We start from the raw sequence: 20,339 nt of genomic DNA, 5'->3' as shown, positions 1-20,339 counted from the left end.
ACCTAGCTTAATAATCCATCGCTGTCTGTTTGGCCGGGCGTGGCACGAGCCTCCAGGCGCTGCCGAAGCAGGTACACTGAGCCAGTGTACCGAACTAATATGGATACCTAATCAACCGGTATATCCCCATCTGGCGTTTCCTTTAACTTGCAGAGAACTGATCATCTCGCCTGCTCCGTGCTTCGTGCTTCCTGCTTGGTTTTCGGATATACATTTAATTCCCCTCTCTGGCTGACACGAGCATTAGAAAGAACCAATTGCGGGGCATTTGATCCAGTCAGAACCCCTGCTTTGGATCCCTGCCTCTGCGGGCAGGGTGTTCGGCCTTTTCTCCGTCTGACAAACACCAGCCGCACGCGTCCCTTGGCCGTTAGCCCTGGAGCTATATCTGCCTAATGCGATTAAGGTCGCTCCTCTCGGCTATCGCCCACCCGGCTGCCTGCCTATCAAATAGACAGGCCCCTCCTGTTGCAACTTGCCCAGTTGCTTGCTCCCCACTTGGCTACTGGTGGCGTCGCGCCCGGTCAACCACGAGGACGCTATTCTGAATCCAGGACAGACGCCGGAGGTACTGGTCGATCGTGATGGCACTTGACGGATAACTTGCCTCTGGCTGGTACGCGGTAGGCAATTCATCGATGTTGACCATCCAACTTTCCCGACCTCAGCATCGCGCCTCGCGGGAAAAATCCACGCAGTTTACTCCATACACATGACGAAAATCAGGGGCGAATCGGAATTCGCGTCAAGAACCCTGATCCTGACAGATGAAGTGTGGAGTTAACCTAGCTATATCAGGAGATCTACGCTGGCGATCTGATCCCACCCAACAGCAACGCCGCTAAAGTTGAAACACCAGAGGATGCTCTCAATAGCTTCAGCTGTCTACGAAACAGTGCAGGTGCAGTGTCTCGTCCGATTTGTCCGACGGGACGATCCTTGACAGGGGTTTTTTGCCTTGACGCGCGATTGGCGTCGACTAATATAATTATAGCCATACGACAGTCCCCTGTCTTGTGCCTTGAATAACCGATGCTCTGGGTAAATTTGATGTTATTCTACCCTTTGCATCCATTCCAGTCTTCAGCTGCTCACCGCGAATGATTCAAGATTAGCTCTCCCATTGCTACATAGCAATGGCCGACTGTCAGACTATTGCTTCCTCCATACCACCCGCATGCACGGAGCACCTCCGTTGTCCAGTGTCTTATGTTCTGCGCTAGGGCTGCATCCTCAACAGCCACACTCTCCAGTCTCGACGATGGCCGGCCCGCCATCCCTCCATCATGATCCGTGCTTCTCACCAATTCACCCCACAGTCGGGACACACAACATCAGTGGTCTTCGGTTTCTGCGCCCGGTCGAATCATATTACACTTCCAGCCGGTTGTGCATGTCCTCTTCCCAGGTTGACTTTCCCTCGCATGTTCGAGAAGACCATCCTCGTGCATTCATCCGCGTTTCTTTGCTCATGAATCACCTCGAAATGCCATCTCTCAGCTGCGAGATCGAGGAGTTATCCATCATACTCAATACCCCAGGGGAATTGAATCAACGTCGCCTAGCCCTGCTGGGAATATCAAAAAGGATAAAGCGCTTACGGAGTGCACTACTCCGTAGTCTCAAGCTCTTAAGCTGTAGGACATCTTAGTAGTAAGACCCGAGCTAGGTTGGGTGGACCTAGCTTTAGTTGGCCGTCTCCCGACCTGTTTGACCACTGACCAGCAGGCATGTCCCTCCATCAAAGAGAGCACACGCCATTAAGAGCGCCAGGAATCAGGATGCTTGCTAATAGTTGTGCCTCTAGATTTCAGAATCAAGACCTAGCTGCCAGTTCTTAGATAGCGCTGAGACCCCAGGTCGTTGTCGGACTTAGGTGTCGGTACGACTTTAGGCCGCGCTTCGCAGACTTTTAAGTCCGGAGCGCTTAAGCCTTCCACATCTTATTCTAATCCAGATGATTTCGATGTGCTTTGTTCTTCTTACTTTCTGGGCAGACAGATGAACGACCAGTAATATGCTGTAGCTATTGAAGGAAAGGCATGATCTATTCTTACGGTAATGTTATTACTGTAATAACTGTACGGTCCGGAGGTATCTGTTTTCGTATTTCTCCATCGACCCGATGCCTGGTTGGGCTCCGGCCGAACCACGGCACCTTGGCTCTCGCGAGAGGCCGGACTCGAGACCCAGAGCGGGCGCTGTCCGAGCGAGTATCCGCAAAAATAATTATTAGCATTTAAGTTACTTGCTTACGAACTAGTCTTAGTGGACGTCGTCGTCGTCCTTGTTACGAGGAAAAAGACAGACAAAAAGGTGTCTCCGGCCGATTCGTCTGTCAGTTATTCATTCATTCATTCACTTAACAACCTTCACCCTGCGAAAAGGTTCCCCAATCCACGTTGATGGGAAGAAGCCGATATCTGGAGCCCTTCCGATCCTGTAAATTACCACCGTAAGGCTAATACAGGCGGTACATCGGTACGGACATCGAGGCCCGCGGATACTGCTGCCAGTACAGCCCTGCCCGCCTTTCCTCTCCTCCACCACTACCACCACGACCGCTACGACCACTAGCTACAACCACTACAACCACAACCACAACCACTTCCACTTCCACTTCCACCTCCTCCACCACACCGACCACCCAGCTGCTGCCGCTGGCCCTGTCGAGCCCCGACGCTGACCGTCACCTTGCGTTGGTGACCAGACGACGATCTCTCCTCTTCCTCGCCGCCCGTCATCCCATTTCCAATCCCGCCATTCCCCAGACTTATTGCATGGGGTTCGCATCGGTGTCTCTTTGTCTGTGACAGCCATCGCGTCGACTGTTCACCACATTGGCGCTGCCGGAAAAGACGACAAGCTGGATTTCCCATTCCACGACCGCATCGTAAACGGGGGGCTGTTGCGCGAGTCCGTCTTCCCGGACTGGCAGGATGGCGCCCCCCGGAGCCCAGTGGAAAGCCCCGATGAGATGCAGAGGAAGGATCCTCTAGCGACGCAGATATGGAAGCTCTACTCGAGGACCAAGTCCAGGTTGCCCAACCAGGAACGCATGGAGAACCTGACCTGGCGCATGATGGCCATGAGTTTGAAGCGCAAGGAAAGGGAACGAGAGCAGCAGGCTCGGTAGGTTGCATTCTGTCTTGTTATTCAGGGCGTTTATTTTACTTAAATTGTCTTGTCTTGCTGGGACTACTACTCTGCTGTAGCTGCAGCACGCTAGCTGCTGCTGCCCCTGCTATCGCCCCTCCTTATTTCCGGGTCGCAGCATCTCATCTTACTTTCCCTGTTATCTCTTACCTTGCTCGGGACTTTCATGACCATCTGAATGCTGATGAAATCACACCTTTCAACAGTCTCGCTGCGTCCCAAAAGAAGGATAATCCCGCTCCGAGCGGCATTGCCCAACTTCGAAAGGAGTCCGATGAGTCTGCTGTCACAACCACCACCGCGGCAAGCACAACGACACCGGCCACTGCAGGGGATTTCATGAACCTGGACGACTTCATCATCCCTTCCTCAATCGGCTCACCTGCGGGCGTTCCCACCTCTCCTGCGGCTGACAAGTCGTCGGCTGAGAAGACGTCGGCCGAACAGACGTCGGCTGAAAAGACATCGAGCTCAAGCACCGCCGTGGCATCCGCTATCCCCATTAAAGGTCGCAAAGATCAGCAACCGTCGTCGCATGGCAACCTGGTACCCGCGTCCCTGCCGTATCCTCCTCAGGACCAGCGCCGGAACGAAGAGTTTGGCTACGTCCAACGCCGGGTTCGGAAGACTAGTGTGGACGAAAGAAAGGCAGGGCTCTCCCCGTCGCAATTTTTCTTTACTTGTAATTCTGACACTGGACTGTTAAAGACTCGCAAGCGACCGGCCGATTTCTCCCCTCAAGTGCCTCCAGTCACGAATCTGATCATCCCCAATGATCTGGATGCCGGCATGACGGACTATCACCTGGACCAGCCACACTCGGCGTTCCCGAGCACCAATCACACCTCCCCGGGTGTGCCCTTCAATCTGGAGACGTTCCATTTGACCGACGATCCGATCCTCACTTCTGCAGGCCCTTTCCAGCAGAATTTCACCTTCTCTCCGACCGAGTCTCCGATGGTGACGGCGGGTCCGTTTGGCCATCTCTATGCCCAAACTCCCATGGGCTCGTCGTTGAACTCGACCGATTTCTACTCACCCCCGCCTTCGGGCTACCAGTCGACGGCTTCCACGCCGCAGCCCTTCGACGGGGACCACTCCGTGTACTTTGAGCAGGGATCGATCGATGCACGATCTCGTCGAGTGCCGTCCTATGCCGCCCATCGATCATCGAACCTGACGGCGTCGTTGCAGCCTCGTTACATGTTCAACGCCAACAACGAAGCTGCTGCATTCAACTCCATGAGCGGGCCGTCATCCAACATTCCCTCGCCGGGGTTTTCGATGCCCCAGCAGCATGTGGATCCGTCCCGGGTTCTTGGACAGGGTGACTTCTCTGCAGCCCCGTCGCACCAGAGTTTGAATTTGACGAGCAGCGAGAACATGTTTACATTCGGCGCTGACTCCGACAACGAGGAGGAGGATGGGAATCAGTTCCCGGACAGGAACATGGCCATGCAGACGGACTTCCACTCGATCGATGATGGGTCGGTGGACATCAACTCCGGGATGCAGTGGGATGCCTCTTTCTCTGGTCACTTCAACTCGATGCCCAACTTCACTGGTCTGCATCATCCAAAGCACGTCACCATTGGTTCTGGTGACCCGATGGATCAGTCCCGGGATTGGAACGAGGGCGAGGGTCTCGGTCGGGCCCACGGGTCGGCAACGTCCGTCAGTGAGATGCGGAATCGAGACCAGGATCCGAGAAGGCCCAAGATCGCGCGTACAGCCTCGACCCCCAATACTAACCAGCTTGCTCACCAGAGCGTGAATAACAAGGCACATACGTCGCCCAACACGCCGCCCGAATCCGGGCTCAACAGTGCGGTTCCCTCTCGCCCAGCAAGCCCCGGAGGCTCGAAGAATAGCGATCAGAGCGGTGGTCCGACGACTTGTACGAACTGCTTTACGCAGACGACGCCCCTGTGGCGGCGCAATCCTGAAGGCCAGCCTCTCTGCAATGCCTGTGGTCTGTTCCTGAAGTTGCATGGCGTCGTTCGTCCGCTCTCGCTCAAGACGGATGTGATCAAGAAGCGGAACCGAGGCAGCGGCAACAGTCTGGCCCTGGGGGCGTCTTCCCGATCCAAAAAGAATACCCGAAAGAACTCGGTGCAGCATACGCCGGTGACGACGCCGCCCACGTCGAGTAAACCGCAGAGTGCCAATGCATCCGAGTCTCCGCCTTCGGTGCAGGGATCAACGGGCTCGACTGCGGGCACGACGCCTTCGAGTGTTTCCGGCGCGGCAAAGAGTGGTGTGGTGCCTATTGCCGCCGCTCCTCCGAAGACTACGCCTTCTGCGGGGGCTAATCGGGGGTCGGTGCAGGTGGCTCCCAAGCGGCAGCGGCGACTTGACAAGGGCTCGATCGGGTCGCTGTCGGGAGGAGCTCAAGACGAGACGCGAGATTCGACCGATGAGGCGGGCAAAGGCGGTTTTTCGGCCAGGTCGAAAGTTGTCCCGCTGGCGCCGGCCCTGCCACCGGCGGCGACCAATCCTGCCCACCACAGTCTCGCTCAGGGTTCGGGCCAGAGCCAGGAGTGGGAGTGGTTGACCATGAGTCTGTAGTGGGAGACTGATCATGACCACTGCAATGATGCTGTTCTACTTTTTATAGACTGACGACTGGGCTGGGTACGGCAAGGGGATGACTTATGACGGGATGCTCTTGGGATTGATTCCACTAGAGGCAGCTATGGGCTTTAGAACAGCGACCTCAGATGAGTTGCATCTGACGGCATAATACGACATGACCTCGAATTCGTTGGGAGATGGAATGGGCATTCATCTCGGGTCTGGTACCTTTCGCTAGTTTGCCATGCTGTCAGTCTCCTCACGGTTGGCGATATTAGAGATACGCTTGCTTTTTTTTTTCTATCTTGTTTTGTCTGGTTGTCTGGTTGTCTGGTTTTGAGGTTTTGTGCTGTTTTATTGATTGATACAATCGCGTCTGTTTCGGTGACCCAGCCCAACTTTTTTTTTCTTGTTTGTTTTTTTCTGTCTCTCCTTGATGGGTTAATGTTTGTTTCTTTGTGGGTTGTTGTGTTTGTTTCGTGGGTTGGGCACCGGGCAGAAGTGCGCACTGTGTTTTTTGCTGTTTTTGTCGTTTTCATAATAATATCATCTCGACCGACTCGTCTCTGTATGTGGTGATCCTGGGGTTAATTGACTGCTCTGAGCGGGTATCCATGCAGAAGACGAGAGGAATATAATTGATTTTAAGACGAATCGCGTTCTTGAATTGCGTTCTCTGACCGAGTCAGTCCGTTCAGTAAGAATATTACGTAGGCTGATAAGATATGATATCTAGGACAATGAAGAGACGATGGCAAACAGCAGCAGCCACAGCAGTTAAGAGTACTGTACGGTACATACATTACCTAGGTATCGGATGAACGATATCTAATCACATGACGCATGCACTAGGGCAGGTATCTACCTACAGTACTAGTTCATAAGTTTCCACCCGCACCCTATTTTTCCCGTATAACTTGATGAATTAATTTGATTATTTCTTACCATAATTGTATAGTAACTGTATAATAAATATATATTTTCTTATAGATCTTTGATCAAGCTAAAATTTTTATATATAAAAAATTTACATAGTACTATTATAAGTAGTAAGTAAATTTTACTAGAGTTAACTAACCTATATTTTCATATACTATGCCTTCATTCTGCTACCACTCCCCTATATATTAATTGAATTTCATAATCTTATAATATAATAATATATAATTATCTCTTATTTTATAGGAAAATTTTGAATATAATTTATAACTAATTTTTGTAGTAAATAATCATTAAAATACTGACTTCTTTTTCTCATGTAATAGGACCCTTAGTTTTTAACCCTGTATTATGTGGTAATCTATTATTTTTTTAATAAAATTTAGGAATACTATATAATAATGATTAGAATTTAATATACTTCAATTATTATCTAAATTAGTCTGGAAAGTTCTATAGAAATTGAGGTATAAAGATATATGGTATATTTTCGCGAGGGTGTTTTTAGTGGTGCGGGTGGACACTTTTTGACGAGGTACTGTAGTCTAGCCACCGCTCGCACCTTGATATGGATATGATATGATATGATAGATAAGGTGATGATGACATCATTCGCACTGCCCGAGGAGCATCCATTCTAACGCCATTACCCCTGCCATTACCCTGCATTTACTCCTCACTTTGCCTCCCAGCGCGTCTCGTGTCATTCTTGCTATATTCATTCCGTTATCTTCAAACAAAGACGGGAAGACGAGACAAGACAAGTCAGGAAAAGATCTAACTGCCTACCTAGCTAACTAACTAGGTTGCTCTGAACGAAACTTACTATACTATATCGAGGCGAGTAAAATCTAGCGACCATGGCCGATAAGGTAAACTGACTACCTACCTTCATACCTACCTACAGTCTTACCCTTTATTTTTGTCCTTATCTGGATTCCTTCCTTCCTGACTGACTGACAACTGAACTGATACCGTACAGTCCTACTACGACCAAGCCAAAGACAAAGTCAACGACATGGCCAACAGGGTTTCTTCGGCGCTGCAGCCTGGTATATACCCTGTACCCTTATATCCTATATCCCCTCCCATCCCATGCACAAGGTGGTTATGAATTACGGTGAATAATTTTCCACAGGAGACAGCAAATCCACCGCCCAGCGTCTCCAACAACCTCCTGACTCAAGATTCCCGCAGCGTCCAACCACGACAGAGAGCAACCAGGCCGGCGGTGCCGTTGGTGGCGGGGGCAACGAGAACAAAAGTATTCTGCAGTCTGCGCAGGAGACGGTTTCGAAGGCTTTGGGTGGGGAGATTGGTGAGTGAGTATCTACCTAGTTATGCCTGCCTACATAGCATCGAATCTGTCTGGAACTATCTATTATTATGTTGCATTACATTACACTACGATTTGTTTTCTTTAACTGACGGGTTTATTTCTCCCCTTTGTCCTCCCTTTGGTGATGATCTTTAGGTACAAGATAAATCAACCCAATCAATCAATCAGAATCGATCATGGCATGGCATTTCTTTCTGCAGTAGACCGAACAGACCTGACCCTGTTTCCTTCCCTTCTGTTGTGTGTGTGTTCTGAATAAATTGTTCAATTGATTGATTTCAATTAATATTGATATCGATGAACTAATTGATTGATTACACAACGACATATACAGGCGAAGAAGAGCGAAACAGAGCGGTGAGAAAGCACGCGCGATGAGTGGTGATCATGATGGCCATGAGGATACGGAGGATGAGGGAAGGAAGGAGCAGACTACTATTACGTCTGGGTTTTATTGATGGGAATGTTGACAATAATGAGAATGAGAAGGGTTGTTATATGCACAAGAAATAAACAAATGTTTAAGCACAGGACCGAAAAAAGGACCAAAAAGGGAAGAGAAGGAAAAAGAGATAGAGCCTTGAGAAAGGCAAGAATCTATGACAAGGACAGCAATAGTAGTAATAATACATCGAATCAATTGCACCAAACCAACAAACCAAAAACATAAAACCAACCAACCATCTAATATATTCTATTCTATCGTTTATCCCATCCGTCCGTTGCCTGAAATTGTTCGCCTTTCCGTGCCTTGAACCTGTATTATGCACCGTCTATAAAATAGTAGATAGAGTAATATCATCTGCTCTAGAATGGACCTACTAGAAGATGACATTGATAATCATGCACGGCAGGCTGATCGATGGTAGTAGTCATAGTCCAGCGCGCTCAGCAAGCCTAGGATGTGCATGCCAATCGCCAGCACCACGAACAGATGCCAGATCGTGTGCGAGTGCCACCAGATGTCGAATTTCCCGGGGAAGTGTCGCTCGGGGACGCGTCGCTAGATACCGCATCAGCATGAATATTCGCAGACATACAGCCTTAAATCGACAGATAGCTACCTCATAGAAATAACACCCTATCAGAACCAACACCCCCTCGCCAAAGTAGTACGGCACCCCCGTCTTCCGCACAAACTCCATCCCCCACCGCAACGTGCCGTGGCCGATCGGGGCAAAGGCCGACAGACCGGTCATGATGAAGCAGTTCAGGCGGAACTTGCGCCATTGCGGGCCGTGGAATTTGGGCGTCAGCAGGATCACGCCGGTTGCGAAGCCCAGGACGGAGATCTACCAGCATTAACTTGCCTGCTCAAGATTGATAGACTGATCGTCCACTTACGAGTGTCCAATAGGTCAACCGCAACCGCGGCTCGCAGTAGAAACCAAAGTAGATCCCGCTGATGAAATTGCCCAGCATCAGCGTGATAATCCCCATGTAGTCGTACAGCAGACAGTTATGCGCGACGCGCGGCGAGTGGTTCGTCATGGTATGGTACATGGTCGAGGCCGACAAGCACACCAACACCGTCCACAGCTGCAGCGAGATCACCCGCCAATCGACCTCGTGTAGATTCGAATACTCGGCCCGCAGGTACCGGTACAAAAACCGGTGCCCGAAAATTGCCGCCACGGCGGGGATCAGGTGCGAGTAGATATTGCCCGACTCGTTGTGCAGGTACGTCCAGCTGGCGAGGCAGGCCAGCATGGAATTCGTCTCGTGCCGGTAGCCGCCGAGGATGAACGGGTTGACGTCGTACCATTTGGGGACTTCTTCCAGCGCTAGCAGAACCCGCTGCGGCACTGACTCGGTCGTTCGTTTGTTGTTGTTGTTGTTGTTGTTACTATCGCTGCGAAGAAGGCTGAACCAGCCGGCCTTGTTCTTCTGCGGCCGGCTGGAGCTGGAGACCCGGAATCGGAGGAAGAGATCGAAGATATCGATCATGTCCGAGATCGATCGATTGGATGGTAAAGACTGGCTGTTATGAAGGAGAGGTTCGTGGGAAGGTATGGAGTACAGACAGAGTATACGACAAATACAGTACGACACGTCGCGTTTAAATTTAATAATGACAAGAGAAAAGGGAGCGGAAACCAGACAAACTAACTCCTGTCCTCTAATTGGACAGTTATGCAATTATTGAATTTAAAATGATTACTGCCCCTGTTTCCTGCTGATCGATCGATATATTTAGTTAGCGAGCATGTGAACGGGCCCCTGCATCATCGATTCCTCTTTTGGCTGCTTAGTCATCAGGCACGGCGGCAGACCAATCCGCAGCAGCCAGCGAATGAGCTGCATGCCCAACCTGACGTGTTTCCCTCGCTCGTCTCTCCAGAGCCAGCCTCAACGCTGCCCGCCAGGAGGATGGCCCAGACACCGGTGAGTGGTATTCCACTCTTGAACCAACAATGATAATCGTCCTGACGACGGTGACCGCAGATCCCGCAGCATGTCTCGGCCTTGCTGTCCCACCTGACCTCGCGCCCTGGCGTGCAGTCGACCCTGATCCTCTCGCGCAAGGATGGGTCCATCATCCAGAGCACCGGCCTGCTGGCGTCGAACAGCAGCAGCAGCAATAGCAGTTCTCGGGGGAATAATGCTGTAGAAGCGTCCTCGACGACGACGTCCACCGATCCGGAGCACGAACCAGCGCAGACGAATTCGAATTCAACCCAACAACAACAACCCTACAAACCCACCCAGGGAGAAGCCCTAGCAGCACACATCTACGCCTTTGTCTCCAGCGCATCCGCGCTCAGCATTTCTCTATCCCATCCTCCGGAAAGCGGCAGCGGCGGCGGCAGCAGCGCAGCAGAAAACGGCTACAGCGTCAACGGCGTCGTTGACGAGGGGATCGACGTTAAGAACAATACCGATGCTCGGGACGATGACGCCGACAGGGACAGGGAGGAAGATGATGAAGTCAAGCTGCTCCGTCTGAGGACTAAGAAGCATGAGATTGTCGTCGTGCCGGATCGGAAGTACCTGCTCTGTGTGGTGCATGATGCAGGCGCTGCTGCGTCGTCGTCAGGAGGTGGAGGGCCTTCCAGGTGATCTGATCTCAGAAGTTCAGGGCTGTTAGCACGGCAGATCAGGTTGATGGGATTTTGATTCCTTACTAATGGATGGATTAATTTCTGTCTTGCTCCTCCTTACAGATGTGATTATCTTTTACCATCACTTTATTCTGTCTTTTTTGTGTCTATGTATGCAGTATACCCAATTGAAGTATGCCTTTCTATATCATAGTCCGTACCTAGCAGAATTTCGCCGATCGATATTATCGTTTTATCTTCGGCAGTGAATAATATTATTATTGCAGAGGTGATAGATATTGCCTTTTTTTTTTTGTTTACTCATCTCATAACTAGCATAGAGCTAGCAGACAGACAGACAGACAGACAGACAAAGATCACCGTGTTATCTATCTATGGTCACCAACCGACGACAAATTCTAGCCGATCGATTCTTTTCTGATTTGTTACCCAGGAAGGTAGGTAAAATCCATGAGCTATATAGATAGATAGCTCAACGCGTCCAGCTCAGCTCAGCTTAGCTCAGTTCGGTTCCTGCTGCTCATCGATTGTCAGGTCCTCCTAGCTGTGTTTCTGCAGGAACCAGGCTCTTTGAGTCAAACTCATCCAGATATATAAAGTTTGATCATGATACCGGAGTCATATGAGATCAATTAAATTGTATGATGGGATAGAATCAATCGAGAGGTCTAGATAGAATATCTACCTATCAATGATCGACATAGAGAGAGAGGGAGGGAGGGAGAGGGATCTCATTACAGAACATCCTATGAATTAATTATATCATAGATGGCTAGGTACCTAGTCTATTGTATACCTACCTAGCTATGTGGCTAACTAATGCAGAGTATTTAGGTTCTCTCTATAGTATATATATATGCCCAAGGAGCATAACGACTAATTAATTAATTAACTAATTAGATAGAGATTAGAGATATATATGTGTAATTTCTACATATAGTAGGAGATGATTATATCTAACCTTGTACATTGAAGATTAATGGCTTTGGTTGACAGTTACTTACTTAGATATATTAGTCTGACCGGTAGGTACTGTACATGCATGCATGCCTGATCTACCTAGGTAGGTACCTAGAAAGGATTTACTTACCTAGGAAGGTGATAGGTTTAGAATCTGTCAATAGGCGGCTTCTGAACAGTTTTCTTCTCTCCCACACACAAACGTTTTTTGTTTTTGTTGCTTTTCTTTTACTTTTTTTTTAATTTTTTTTATATTTTTTTTCTTCAAATCTATTCTAATATTATTTGACAAGAACTAAATATTGTCGAAAACAAAGTCCCCACTATTATGTCCTTTTTTTTTCGGCCCTTCATAATAATTAGATCTAATCTTTATAACTATATGGCGAGGCGATTATTAAAAAGCACTTCTGTATCAAGGTAATTATTATATATTTGGCCATGTAGGTAATAGACTATCTAAAGTCGGAAATATCTATGGTTGAAGCTTTGTAGGAGAGAACTAGAGATACTATGGAAGACTTTATTTTAGGGGAAAAAATATTACTGTATATAAACGTGACTATTCTTTTTTCTCTGAAGTCCGATATCTATCCTAAAGCTAATTATTTTCTATAGAAGATATCCATCGCAGACTTGCTCTTTATACTAAGATCCTAACCTGGAGAACAGAAGATGGAAAGCTACCTACGCGGGGCGAGGGAGTCCTGGAGTACATAAACCAACTGGTTTTGTTTCTTTCACCCGCGAAGCCATCTCCTACATGACACTCGCTTTCCTTGTTTTTCCCAAGCAGGTATTCCCCATCTCTCCATATACCGTGACTACATCGCCTGCGTTGCCGTCATCCTCTCAGCAGGTTCATACTGCAACATGCCTCTGAGTAGACTTGCCACGGGGTTGTGAAACGGGATGGAATTGGGATCCCATAGGTTTGGAAGAGACTCCCCTAATTTCGGGATCCTAACAAGACTATAGAGACTAGCTTGCGTACTCTTATTTTACTAAAATGGAATGTGGTACTCTTTCCATAATACTTATTGCAAGAGAGGATGAATGTGAGAATTAAGCGTCACATGCCAATGACAATAGTGATTCCCTAGCAAAGCCGGGTAACGAGAGGCTTAGGGAGTAGTATATAGATTGACTGGTGACGGGAAGCTGGTAGCTCCCTGTGGTTTCTACTACATCTAGAGAAGATCAATAACGTGAGAATCTAGGCTGATTGTAAGCGGGTCGTTCCCATTCCATCTCGTTCTTTTTTCTCGGATGGTCGTGCGCTTCATGGATGAGATCGCTTTGACCTAAAACTTCTACATTGGCGCTGACACTTATGTCTGTGAAATGACTTCCCATCCATCCCAGGATGATTCAAGCAGCAGTCACCTTGAAACCACCCGGGACCAGAGTCTGGAACACGCCAGCAGGATCATACTTCTCCGCGACCTGCCGAATATAGGCCAAGTTCGCGGCGCCGTAACTCCGCAAGGGATTCTGCGATCGGTCGGCGTAATTCAGGTAGATGAATTCGTTGTCTGCGTGGATGGTGCGGGCGTAGCTGGTCAGCTGGCTGACCATGGTGTCTCCGATGCGGTGGAAAAGGGCGTCATCGGCGGCGTCTTGCCAGGAGAGATCGAAGAGGAATACTAAGAGGCGATGACAGAATTAGTCTGGTCATAATATAAAGAGACAGATAGAAAGACAGTATGTCTGAGAAACTTACAAAGAAGGTTCTCTTCAAACCGGTCCAGGCCAAGAACATTTCCCCTCTTGCAACGCTACGCCGCGAGAAGAGGGCCGGCAAGGGCTGGAATATGGTTTCAAAAGTCCATTCGATACTGCGCACGCTAGCCTTGGCTTCCTCGATCAAGCTGTTATGGAGGCCAACCGCCTTTTCGATGACTCTTGCATCATTGACGAATGTCAATGTCAGGAAGAGTTCCCTATAGTGAGATTAGAAGTTGCCAAAACAGGATAAAGGGCAGCCAAAGACAGATTGCGGAACTTTCTGCTCACCGGAAACCGGAGACTTGCGCAAGCTCTGACGTCAGCTCATAGAGACTCGCAATCCGCATCGTACTGGACGTATTGACGATGCTTACGATCTGGCTGAAGACAGGCGGGTTCGCCACGGGTTTCGTATACTCAAGCGCATTGACGATTACATTCGCTCCCGACGTGGACGAATACTGCCAGAACGTGATCAGCGACACGTATGGATCGTCTTCAACGTGGTTGGTGAAATTGACGATGGCGGGAATGAGTTGGGCCGTGGTCGACGTCGAATTGTCGTAGCTCACCACGCCTCGGTCGCCCTGTGGGAAAGCGTACAGATCGATCTTGGTGACGATTCCGAAGTTGTTCGAGCCTCCTTTGAGGGCCTTGAACAGGTCGGAATTGGTGTGGTTGTTCGCGTTGATGATGCTCCCGTTGGCGAGAACGACCTGGAGATCAGCATGAATGGCGAAGCTCGGTCTATCGGACTCACCTCAAAATTGACAACGTCGTCGCACACAAAACTATAACGCGCAGCGAAGAAGGAATTACCACCTAAATTATAAGCGTCACCTGATCAACTACAGGAGGATCGATTGGGCCTCCTCACCTCCGATGGTCAACCCACCGACTCCCACAGGCCCCGCTCGGCCCCCCGGGACTGCGACACCAAACGAGTCGAGCGTCTGATAAACCGACTGCCATCTCGCTCCCGGAAGGATTGATGCTGTTGAATTCTCAGGGTGATAGGTAGTCGAGTTCATCATCGACAGATCGATAGTGACGCCCGGTTCAATGTCCGCTGCTCCAGCCCACGCGGTATGGCCACCGCTGCGCACTGCAAACTGGCATGGCTCTGGATAGTTGTTTTGGACGAGAGTGGAAATAGCGATAGAGACATCCTCTGCAGAGAGCGGTTGAACGATACATGAAGGGTTTAACTGCGCGTGAAATATGATTCCACGGACTGCTGATACGCCGTGCTTCCCGGATAGACCACATGGCTTTGGAGACAGTTGAGCTGAGGGCGGCGCACTCAATTCAATCTATCAGCCTTCTATGTTCGTCCTCACTCGCCGAAAGAGACATACACAGGATATGGGACCTGTAAGAGGGGCCTGGGACAACCCACCCAGGATCGCAGCTGTGCTGGAGAGTATTTTCATGACAGCTACTTTCAAAGTCGATTTTCCCTTCTCCTAGAATGAGCACGAGCTGGGACGCCGTTCTTAGGGAAGACGGGGTCCATTTTAATCTTTAACGCCCCCACATGAGACATTGGGACCAGCTACAGCGACGATCTTGACGGACTCGACTTTCGGGAAAGAAAATGGAAAGGCCGGTTGAGACGTACATACACTAGCCAGTCTACTCTACCAGGTTTGCTGGCAGTGCTTCGTTCGCTATTCGTCCGGGGACATGCATACCTGCATTGGCCAAGTAGCTATCCCCTTTGCTGATGCAGGTTCCCTGTATGAATAACAGCGCCAATTCGAGCACAGTACTGCCAACAAAGTGATAATCCAGGCTAATTTCAGTACCTTTACTCTGTCCAAAAATTCACCCCTGGTCCCAATCACTTTTATTATAGGCTAAGGAGTTCCCAGTCATATATAAAATACACTGGCTATAGTATACCATCAGGACACAATTTGAGCCATTCAAACTATTAATCCTCAGGAGTTCGGAACAGCTCTGCTGGCAGTTACTCACAAAGATATTGGTATTACTACTCTGACAAATATGCCCATTCAACGTTGCCACCACGCCTTCTGTTAATTCATGCCACAATTTGGGCCGTATAATGAAAACATTATTTCATCATCCATCCCTGATATCCGTAGTTGTCCTAACAAGTACAGGGCGCGCAGTTGTTCCGAAGATATCACAGTCGTTCTGTATACGCTCTCTTTGAGAGGGTCCACGAGCCTGACTGGATGCCCTCTTGCTTTCATTTTTTGATTTCCGCGTTGAGCAGCCGTCATCGACGTGATATGGCTCTCTCGCCATCATTTCCCTCAATCTGTTATTCTGTTCCTGCCACGGTGTCACCTCCGCCGTCTTGTTCCTGTTTTGCTCAAATCTGAGGAGGTCAGCTCGAGCATCGTGGAGGCGGTATGGTCGGCCTTCTGGTGGAAAGATGTTGCTGAGGCATGTCTGCCGTCTTTTTGGGCTGCTATACAGCAGATGCATGAGCATGATGCGCCAATCGACAATTCTCACCTCCACCTCGAGGTCACGGATCTAAAGTCATGCCATCTAGCAGAATGCCAGGTTATCGATTTCCAGTATTGGCCAATCATTTTTCTCGACGATGCTTTTTCTGCCGATTCGTATAACTGGTCCAGCTTAGGATGCCGTCTCCAGAGAGCCAGCCTCTCGTAGCACTTTGGCCACAGCAGCCGACGCTCGACCAACCTCGCCTCCTTCTTTGCGTGCATTTGCCACTCCTCGTTCGATCGGTATGCGAAACTTCTCCGAAAACACCCGATATCGGTCTTCGCGAGTCTCGTAGATCTCCCCTTCTGCGTCCCTCGGCTGGCCAAACAGATTCAGGTAGGCGTACGGAGCGGATTTGGACGGGATCATGTTCTGCAGCACTGTTTGATCCAGGGGAAACATCGAGGCTTCGCTCTCGTCTTCTTCCATTTCATCACCATCTTCTGTGTCCTCCTGCTCCTTGCCGATCCCAGCGCGGAGAAATTCCGCCAGTGTCTGCAGCGCTTTGACCATGGGTTTGCCCTCGCTGCCGGCCTTTCCAAAGGTGCTCCTGTTCGAGGACCACTTGGCGGACTCCTCGGTATGCCATCCCAGCAGGGAGAGGAAGCAATTCAGGGTCTTGATCCAACCTCCGGCGCAGGACACCACCTCCGACCCGGCCGTCTCGACCAGCCAGGATAGCGTCTCGACAGCTGAAGCACGGATGTCCGCTGCAAGGTGAGTCATGCCGGCGCGGATGTACGGTAGCAGCTGAGCAGCGTGATCCTCGATCTCAGACGCGGGGAGCGTCCGCAGGAACTTCAGCAGCTGGGTTCTAACGCCGTTGCTGCCGTCCAGAATCAGAGGCACCACGCTCGGCAAGATCATGCTGACCGGCTGTGGCAGGGGAGAGTCCACGGGCCGCGAAGCGACCGAGGTGGTGAGATGAGCTAGAGACTCGCGACGCTGTGCCTCGGATTTCGACGACAGCAGCGAGAGATGGTGCGAGAACTGCGATTCAGATGATGGAGCAGATATTGACAGAGACTGTTGGTTCACGACAATGGCTGTATCACATTAATCATATGCCTTTTGAATAAAACTATACAGGATTCTTACCTTTGGACCGAAAACTCGTATCTGTATAATTCGAAGGTTTGGGCTTGGGCTTTCCAACCTTCAGTTTGGGTTTCTAGACATAGAAGAGTTGTCAGCTTTCTCCAATTCAAGTAATTAACAATTATGCAAAAATCCTTATGGTCAAAAAAGTTTGTCTTCTCTCTCTCTCTCTCTTTCTTTTTTCTTTTTTGTTCTTTCTTTTTATTTTTCTCTTTCCTTTTTTCGTCTTCTTTTCTTTTTTGGGGTCTGCTCACCTGGAAATCCTTCTGCTTCTCCTTCTTCTTCTTCTGACTCGATCCCATCTTGTCACGTCACGTTCAAAAAGAGCCAAACAGATGATTCCCCCCTCTCAATATTACAATAATAATTTGATGATTCCTTTCTCAAGGGTTCTCAGAACTCTGTTTTGTTTGTTCGAATTGAAATTGAATATTGAATTTTTCTCGATTTGTCCGTCTTCCCTCTCAGAACGGGATGAACATGGTCAATAATGAACACCTATTATTATTACGAGAATTCAGCGACGAGACTAGTCTTTATCTGAAAAGAAATATGAAGAGGATGCTTGTCGTTAAGAATTGAATCTAGATGAAGAGAATCTACACTGGTGGTTGATGTTGCTCTGTCAAACGCCAAGACCGCGACTTTTTTATACCACCACGTGACTTGCTTACACATCTACTTGTAGCCTCAGGCAGAAAGGAAACAACACTGCGGGTATACTCATACCTTACTCCATTATGCATTAATTGATTATTCTCTCTCCTCCAACTAATTCAAAACGAAGATTGACACTTTATTCCATCCTATTCCTGCGGAATAACCTCTTTCAACACCCTGACGAGCTCGTTGATTTCCTCCTCTAAGGGCTATTATCAGCATGGACTTATTTCACGTTCTACACTACTGTAGCAGGCAAACTCACCAGTATTGTAATGCACCATGCTCACCCGGATCACTCCATCCTCCACATCCTCAAAACCAAAGACGTCCTTCAGCAAGCGGTAGCTGTACATATGGCCGCTACGGAATCCCAACGGGGACCTCTTCTCAACCTCCTCGACCACCTGCTGGCTCTTCATCCCTTTGACGGTGAAGCTGATCACAGGCACGCGCAGGTCCTTGCTGGGAGAGGGCTCGCCGTAGATGGTGACGATGCCCTTGCGGCTGTTCAGGAAGTCGAGCAAGATCGTCTGCAGTTTCTCCTCGTGCGCGGCGATCTGCGCCCATGTGTTTGCTGGTTCAGGGCCGAAGTAGTCCACCACGTGCGGGATGGTCTGCACCAGCTCGTAGTTCACCGATGCGAGGTTGAGCTTCAGATCGAGGGTCGGTGGCTGGTCGCTCTTGAAGAAGTGGGCCAGCGAGTTGATGTGGGAATGGACGCGCGACGACGCATACAGCTGGGCGATGTGAGGGCCGTAGACTTTGTACCAGGAGAAAGCCTGCTGATATTAGCATGCTGATGAAATAGAGTATATGAAAGGTATCTTACGTAAAAGTCCACGTCAAGTGCTTTCACGTCGACCTGTCTGTGGGGAGCCAGGGCGACACCATCGACGCAGAGGAGTGCCTATTAATAATTATCATAAGCTTGGGCCCATTCCATTGAAATGGAAATACCTACAATATCCTCCTGAAAAGAAATATCAAAAAGTTTCGACCATATGAGCAGTTACTTACCCTCGGAAACGAATGAACAACATCCGCAATCTCCTTCACCCTGGTGATGGTACCCGTGATTTTCGACACATGGGGACAAGTAACCAATTTCGTCTTGTCGGAAAGCAACGACTTCAACTCATCGAGATCGCAGACCGGGTTTGTCGAGTTCGTACTGCTCCTGCCAGCAGACCACCATTTGACCGTCAAGCCCAAACGCTCCGCCGCGCGCACCCATGCCGCCGTGTTGGCTTCGTGATTCAGCTTTGACAGGATCAGCTCGTCCCCGGGCTGGAAGTCCAGCGCGGTGGAGAGATTGTGGAGCAGCTGCGTGGTGGATGCTCCGATTGAGATCTGAGCATCGTTAGAGAATGCGTTATATCGAGGTGTTGATAGTACAGTGGATTTTTACCTCATCAGGACTCGCATTGATGAATTTCGCCGCAGCCTTGAAGGCATTGTCGTACGCAGCTGCAGATGCTTTGGAAATCATGTACGTGGCTCCCAGCTGGACGTTTGTTCGAGAAAGATAGTCCCGAATTCTGGTTCATTGCGCATCAGACGGGGACTTACTATGTGTGCACCGCCTCAAGGCCAAGGCATCAAGGAGAATGGTAACTTCACTCACGAGTCGATCACGGTATCCAAAACCTGACTTCCTCCTGAAGTAAATCATTAGAATTGTGTAATCACATGAATGGCATTATACCAGCAGAACTGCGTGAGGTAACTTGATAAAATAACCAGAGAATATACCTGCATTGTCAAGATAGATCTGCGGCTCTTTGAGGGCCGGGAAACGGGCTCGAGCTTTGGCGACGTCGAAGGTGGACGACATGTCGGTTGAACCGGCTTATCGCAGGATATGTATAGTAGAATCTTATATATCTTATAGATATTAGGTATATATTGAGTCCCAGTCAAGATGCTGCCTCCCGACTGTGTAGCTTACTTGCCTACTAATATTGTCTATTGTTGTAGCTAAGGAGGGGTAAGGAGACCCCACCTGACCAGGTGTTTGCCTAAAGGGGTCCATGAATCCTCCGGACTAATATGATAACTTCTCACTAACTTCAGAATTTTAGACGATTAGTTATCGAAGTCTTTCTTTGCTTGTAGGTACCTTAAATTCCTAAAGTACATAATATTAAGTATTAGTCGGGTGATTGGCAAAGAGAGAATCTATCACGATAAGAAAGAATTTCTATATGAACGGCCTCTGGAGGTAGATAAAATACGTGACGATGATGACGATGATAAATTAATAATAACTGCATGCCGATCATTTGTCTGTGACACATTCACCTATTATAGAGTCTGACCTAACTAATTAAAAC

General features: G+C 49.2%; 8 protein-coding genes across 8 annotated transcripts; 3 read left to right on the top strand and 5 right to left on the bottom strand.

Annotated features, from left to right (window-relative positions):
* Nucleotides 1–3,495: 3,495 nt before the first annotated feature.
* Nucleotides 3,496–5,724, top strand: VTN77DRAFT_5983 (uncharacterized protein; the record flags this gene model as incomplete). The annotated part of the gene is made up of 2 exons (XM_069422210.1): nt 3,496–3,804; nt 3,865–5,724. 2 exons carry the CDS (start codon nt 3,496–3,498, stop codon nt 5,722–5,724), a joined length of 2,169 nt encoding a protein of 722 aa, XP_069276544.1.
* Nucleotides 5,725–7,529: 1,805 nt separating this feature from the next.
* Nucleotides 7,530–7,995, top strand: VTN77DRAFT_5982 (uncharacterized protein; the record flags this gene model as incomplete). The annotated part of the gene is made up of 3 exons (XM_069422209.1): nt 7,530–7,541; nt 7,652–7,721; nt 7,808–7,995. 3 exons carry the CDS (start codon nt 7,530–7,532, stop codon nt 7,993–7,995), a joined length of 270 nt encoding a protein of 89 aa, XP_069276543.1.
* Nucleotides 7,996–8,849: 854 nt separating this feature from the next.
* Nucleotides 8,850–9,955, bottom strand: VTN77DRAFT_5981 (uncharacterized protein; the record flags this gene model as incomplete). The annotated part of the gene is made up of 3 exons (XM_069422208.1): nt 8,850–9,011; nt 9,073–9,300; nt 9,353–9,955. The coding sequence occupies 3 exons, from the start codon at nt 9,953–9,955 to the stop codon at nt 8,850–8,852; spliced, it is 993 nt and encodes a 330-aa protein (XP_069276542.1).
* Nucleotides 9,956–10,378: 423 nt separating this feature from the next.
* Nucleotides 10,379–11,068, top strand: VTN77DRAFT_5980 (uncharacterized protein; the record flags this gene model as incomplete). The annotated part of the gene is made up of 2 exons (XM_069422207.1): nt 10,379–10,393; nt 10,454–11,068. The coding sequence occupies 2 exons, from the start codon at nt 10,379–10,381 to the stop codon at nt 11,066–11,068; spliced, it is 630 nt and encodes a 209-aa protein (XP_069276541.1).
* A 2,333-nt stretch (nt 11,069–13,401) lies between these two features.
* VTN77DRAFT_5979 (uncharacterized protein) lies at nt 13,402–14,792 on the bottom strand (the record flags this gene model as incomplete). The annotated part of the gene is made up of 5 exons (XM_069422205.1): nt 13,402–13,676; nt 13,774–13,973; nt 14,047–14,474; nt 14,519–14,580; nt 14,636–14,792. 5 exons carry the CDS (start codon nt 14,790–14,792, stop codon nt 13,402–13,404), a joined length of 1,122 nt encoding a protein of 373 aa, XP_069276540.1.
* Nucleotides 14,793–14,817: 25 nt separating this feature from the next.
* On the bottom strand, nt 14,818–15,191 carry VTN77DRAFT_5978 (uncharacterized protein; the record flags this gene model as incomplete). The annotated part of the gene is made up of 2 exons (XM_069422204.1): nt 14,818–15,060; nt 15,117–15,191. 2 exons carry the CDS (start codon nt 15,189–15,191, stop codon nt 14,818–14,820), a joined length of 318 nt encoding a protein of 105 aa, XP_069276539.1.
* Nucleotides 15,192–16,374: 1,183 nt separating this feature from the next.
* VTN77DRAFT_5977 (uncharacterized protein) lies at nt 16,375–17,645 on the bottom strand (the record flags this gene model as incomplete). Its single annotated transcript, XM_069422203.1, has 3 exons — nt 16,375–17,291; nt 17,344–17,416; nt 17,598–17,645. The coding sequence occupies 3 exons, from the start codon at nt 17,643–17,645 to the stop codon at nt 16,375–16,377; spliced, it is 1,038 nt and encodes a 345-aa protein (XP_069276538.1).
* Nucleotides 17,646–18,149: 504 nt separating this feature from the next.
* VTN77DRAFT_5976 (uncharacterized protein) lies at nt 18,150–19,840 on the bottom strand (the record flags this gene model as incomplete). The annotated part of the gene is made up of 7 exons (XM_069422202.1): nt 18,150–18,205; nt 18,269–18,785; nt 18,836–18,913; nt 19,024–19,356; nt 19,415–19,544; nt 19,631–19,664; nt 19,759–19,840. The coding sequence occupies 7 exons, from the start codon at nt 19,838–19,840 to the stop codon at nt 18,150–18,152; spliced, it is 1,230 nt and encodes a 409-aa protein (XP_069276537.1).
* Between the last annotated feature and the right edge of the window lie 499 nt (nt 19,841–20,339).

This window comes from Rasamsonia byssochlamydoides (assembly GCF_041956645.1).
Source record: "Rasamsonia byssochlamydoides strain NRRL 3658 unplaced genomic scaffold VTN77scaffold_44, whole genome shotgun sequence".
Taxonomy (NCBI): Eukaryota; Fungi; Ascomycota; class Eurotiomycetes; order Eurotiales; family Trichocomaceae; genus Rasamsonia; species Rasamsonia byssochlamydoides.
Note: the sequence above shows the minus strand (reverse complement) of the source record. Positions and strands in the feature narration are given on the sequence as shown.